Source organism: Sapajus apella, unplaced genomic scaffold, assembly GCF_009761245.1.
Source record: "Sapajus apella isolate SASKATOON/1434 unplaced genomic scaffold, GSC_monkey_1.0 scaffold4004, whole genome shotgun sequence".
Lineage (NCBI taxonomy): Eukaryota > Metazoa > Chordata > Mammalia > Primates > Cebidae > Sapajus > Sapajus apella.
In genome coordinates this window covers 1-3,539 of record NW_022440930.1, presented here as the reverse complement: position 1 = coordinate 3,539, position 3,539 = coordinate 1, and the positions used below count along the sequence as shown (strand labels likewise).

At 51.0% G+C, this 3,539-nt stretch overlaps 1 protein-coding gene across 1 annotated transcript; it reads right to left on the bottom strand.

The window, feature by feature from the left end:
- Positions 1-11: 11 nt before the first annotated feature.
- Positions 12-3,533, bottom strand: LOC116547655 (D-2-hydroxyglutarate dehydrogenase, mitochondrial-like). Its single transcript, XM_032273529.1, has 2 exons — positions 3,095-3,533; positions 12-1,330 (listed from the first exon to the last, which is right to left on the bottom strand). Exons 1-2 carry the CDS (start codon positions 3,258-3,260, stop codon positions 1,224-1,226), a joined length of 273 nt encoding a protein of 90 aa, XP_032129420.1. The 5' UTR covers positions 3,261-3,533; the 3' UTR covers positions 12-1,223.
- Between the last annotated feature and the right edge of the window lie 6 nt (positions 3,534-3,539).

Genomic DNA, 3,539 nt, shown 5'->3' with positions numbered 1-3,539 from the left:
GAACAGCCCCTGAGAACACATCTTCAGAACCTCCAAAGCCACAGGAGAACATCAGTCTGATGTCCGGGGATTTCTAGCGCCTCTTTCGGGGACTGGCAGTTCAGCAGGATATAGAGTGAACACACAATGTATACATTTTATCTGACGGATCTGTACAAATGCTGATGCCACCAACTGCAGAGAGCACATTCTTTTCAAGCACTGTACGGTTATGAGAGCTGATCACAAGCTGCCCACTGATGGAGTTTCAATAACCTGATCTGATGAGGACCAAGTTTCCTGGGTGTAATGCAATAAACACAAAGTCAATAATTTTTAAAACAGCTGGAAAACCACCACTTTTGGAAATTATGAAATACACTTCTGCAAAACCCATGGGTCAAGGAGGAAATCCTAATGCAAGCGGCAGACAATGCCCAGGCAGAGCGCCTCACACCTGTCATCTTTGGCTTTGAGAGGCCAAGGAGGGAGCACTGCCTGAGGCCAGGGGTTCAAGACCAGCCTGGCCACACAGCTGGCTCCACCTGACGCTGCTGCTACAAATATATATCTGGTACAGATCAGATCTCACTGTGTTGCCCAGGCTGGTCTTAAACTCATGGACTCCAACAATCTTCCCGCCTCGGCTTCCTAAAAACACTGCGATTACAAGCATGAACCACCACACTGGGCCTACAAAAAAAATTTTTTTTGTTAGCCAGGCCTGGTGGTGTGTCTCAGGTGGCAGGCCTGCTTGATCCCGGACGGTTGAGGCTGTGGTGAGCCATGAATATGCCACTGCACTCCAGCCTGGGTGACAGCGAGACCCTGTCTCCACAAAAAAAAAAGGGTGTGCGGGCATCCCACAAATGCTACATACAAAGAAAACAAAAGAATATGTGAACAGCTTTATGCTAATATGGAAAAACAATTTAGCAAAACCAACCTAGAAGAAAGGAAAGCTCAAAAGTCCCACAGCTATTAAAGAAATGGAGCTATAATTTTAAAATACTCCCCCGAAAAACCTCCAGGCCCAACAGTTCCACTGGCAAGTTCTGCATAATATTCATGTTATGATTTTGACACCAAAATCCAGCACGGACAGAAGAAACAGTGCAGAACAGAATCACCCACCAAGACCCCTGTCAAAATCCCACAGCAAACACAAACAAACTCGATCTAGCAAAATACAACACGGATCATGGCTGCCTTGGGCCTACCCCAGAAACACAGACTCATCAACCTCAGAGCGACCGTTCAGTGTAACTACCACACTGACCGCACGAGTCACACCGACGGTCGCTCTGAAGTCGGGTAAGTCTGGTGACCATGGCAGGTGCAGGAAGAGCATTTGAAAAATTCAACAGTCATTCTTGTTTTTCATTGCTTTTTTTTTTTTTTTTTGAGATAAAGTTTCACTTTTGTCACCCAGGATGGAGTGCAGTGGTACAATCTGCCTCCAGGGTTCAAGCGATTCTCCTGCCTCAGCCTCCCAAGTAGCTGGGATTACAGGCACTTACCAGCACGCCCTGCTACTTTTTTGTATGTTTAGTGGAGGCGGCATTTCATTATGTTGGCCAGGCTGGTCTTGAACTCCTGACCTCAGGTGATCCACCACCCCAGCCTCCCATAGTGTTGGGATTGCAGGCATGAGCCACCACACCCAGCCCATTCTTTGGGCTTTTGCAAAGTAACAGAGGGCTCACTCCATTTCTGACCAAGATGGTCTGTTTTATCTGTGGCCAAGAGAGGCTGAAGTTACCCGGAGAAGAGGAAGCCTCTTGGCTCGAGGTCACATTCTGAATTCTTGAGGCTCCCACACCCCTCTTCTCTGGGTGATGACACACCCATCACGCCCTCACCCCATTACCACTCAGGAGTCCTGCCTTCCTAACACAGATTACCATCCATCTAACTTCAATCTGCCGGATGGACCCATCCCCAGGCTGGGCAACTTTGGGCAAGTTACTTGTATTCTGTGAATCTGTTTACATGTGTGTAAGAGAGAGGCAGCAACGCCACTCCTGAAAGCTGCTGTGCAGAGAAGTTTCTCCACATCAAGTGCTTAGAATGATGCCTGGGACAGCACAGCCCTTTGTAAATAATACAAATTATCATCACAAACAAAGCCCTAGGCCCTCCTTCAGGTGGCACAAATGAATCCCATTTACTGGCAGGTGGATGGAGGCTTCAGGTCAGTGACTCCAGTGCCACCAGGCAGAGAAGAAGCCGGAGTGAGCACCTATCGGGCCCCAAAGCCACACTCCACACCCCCAGCCCTGCTCCCACCCCTGCCCTATAAGGTGGCCTTTTAGACATCTTGCTCCAAGGCTCCAAAGAACTGATATGAAAATGGCCCGGCACAGTGTCTCACTCCTGTAATCCCAGCACTTTGGGAAGCCAAGGCGGGCAGATCACCGGAGGCCGGGAGTTCAAGACCAGCCTGGCCAACGTGGCGAAACCCTGTCTCTACTAAAAATATAAAAATTAGCCAGGTCTGGTGGCGGGTGACTATAATCCCAGTTACTTCGGAGGCTGAAGCAGGAGAATCACTTGAACCCATTAGATGGAGGTTGCAGTGTGCCAAGATTGCACCATTGATCTCCAGCCTGGGCAACAAGAGTGAAACTCCATTTTTCTTCCTATGAATTAATAGCTTGTATGTGAAAGCATGATTTTTCCGCAAAAAAAACAGATGATCTGAAACTGGTTTTGAAATCCTTCCATCTGAAGGGGTGTGTGCCAAGCACTAAAGAGGCCGGGGTGCCGGGCCCTGTAGGAGGAGCCCCCGAGACCCCTGAACTCCGGGGTTAAGGCTAGTACCCTCCAACTGTGCATCCCAGAGAAGATCCCGGAATGTCTGGCAAGCTGAGCCATGTGCTCTGTCATTAGAAGTGCACAACAGCAGAGTCCTTTCCAAAATATCCAACACAAGTAATGATAATGACAAGAATTTTTTCTTGCCTGTTAGAAGGCGGTCTGCCGGCGTCTACAGGAGACGTGCTCAGCCAGAGACCACAGCCAACCTGCCCTGCCTCACAGCCTCATGGGCGACCGTGACAGTGGAGCCCACCACCCAGCACACACAAGACCACGGTCCCGGGGCACTGCTCACCCAGGTGGCCGTAGCCCACCACGTGCTTGGCGTGCGGACCGAGGCGGGCACGCAGGTCAGTCACGATGTCGTAGAGCCGCTCCACGGGGAGGGAGAGGTCGTACTTGTACACATAGCCGTCGTGACTCAGTGCCTCCGTGATCCTCTCCCTCAGGGCCCACAGCATCTAAGGATGAGATGAGGCGAGACGCAGGCTGGGATAGGGATGGCACCCAGGAGCACACCACACTGGGTTGAGTGTCGGCACGTTCTGTGTATTCCCCAGCTGTGGCTCCGACGCCAAAACTGACCCAGGACAGTGACTGCCAAGGACCAGGTATAGCTCCCACCCTGGAACAGACCCAGGACAGTGAATACCCCAGACCAGCTGTGGCTCCAACCCCAGAATCCACCCAGGACAGTGACCGTCCCAGACCAGCTGTGGCTCCGACCCCAGAATCCACCC

Coding starts and splice junctions, on each gene's coding strand:
- LOC116547655 (XM_032273529.1), bottom strand. CDS start 3,260: ATGCTGTGGGCCCTGAGGGAGAGGATCACGGAGGCACTGAGTCACGAC. Junction 1,331..3,094: donor GGTGGGCTACGGCCACCTGG/GTGAGCAGTGCC, acceptor TGAATTTTTCAA/ATGCTCTTCCTGCACCTGCC.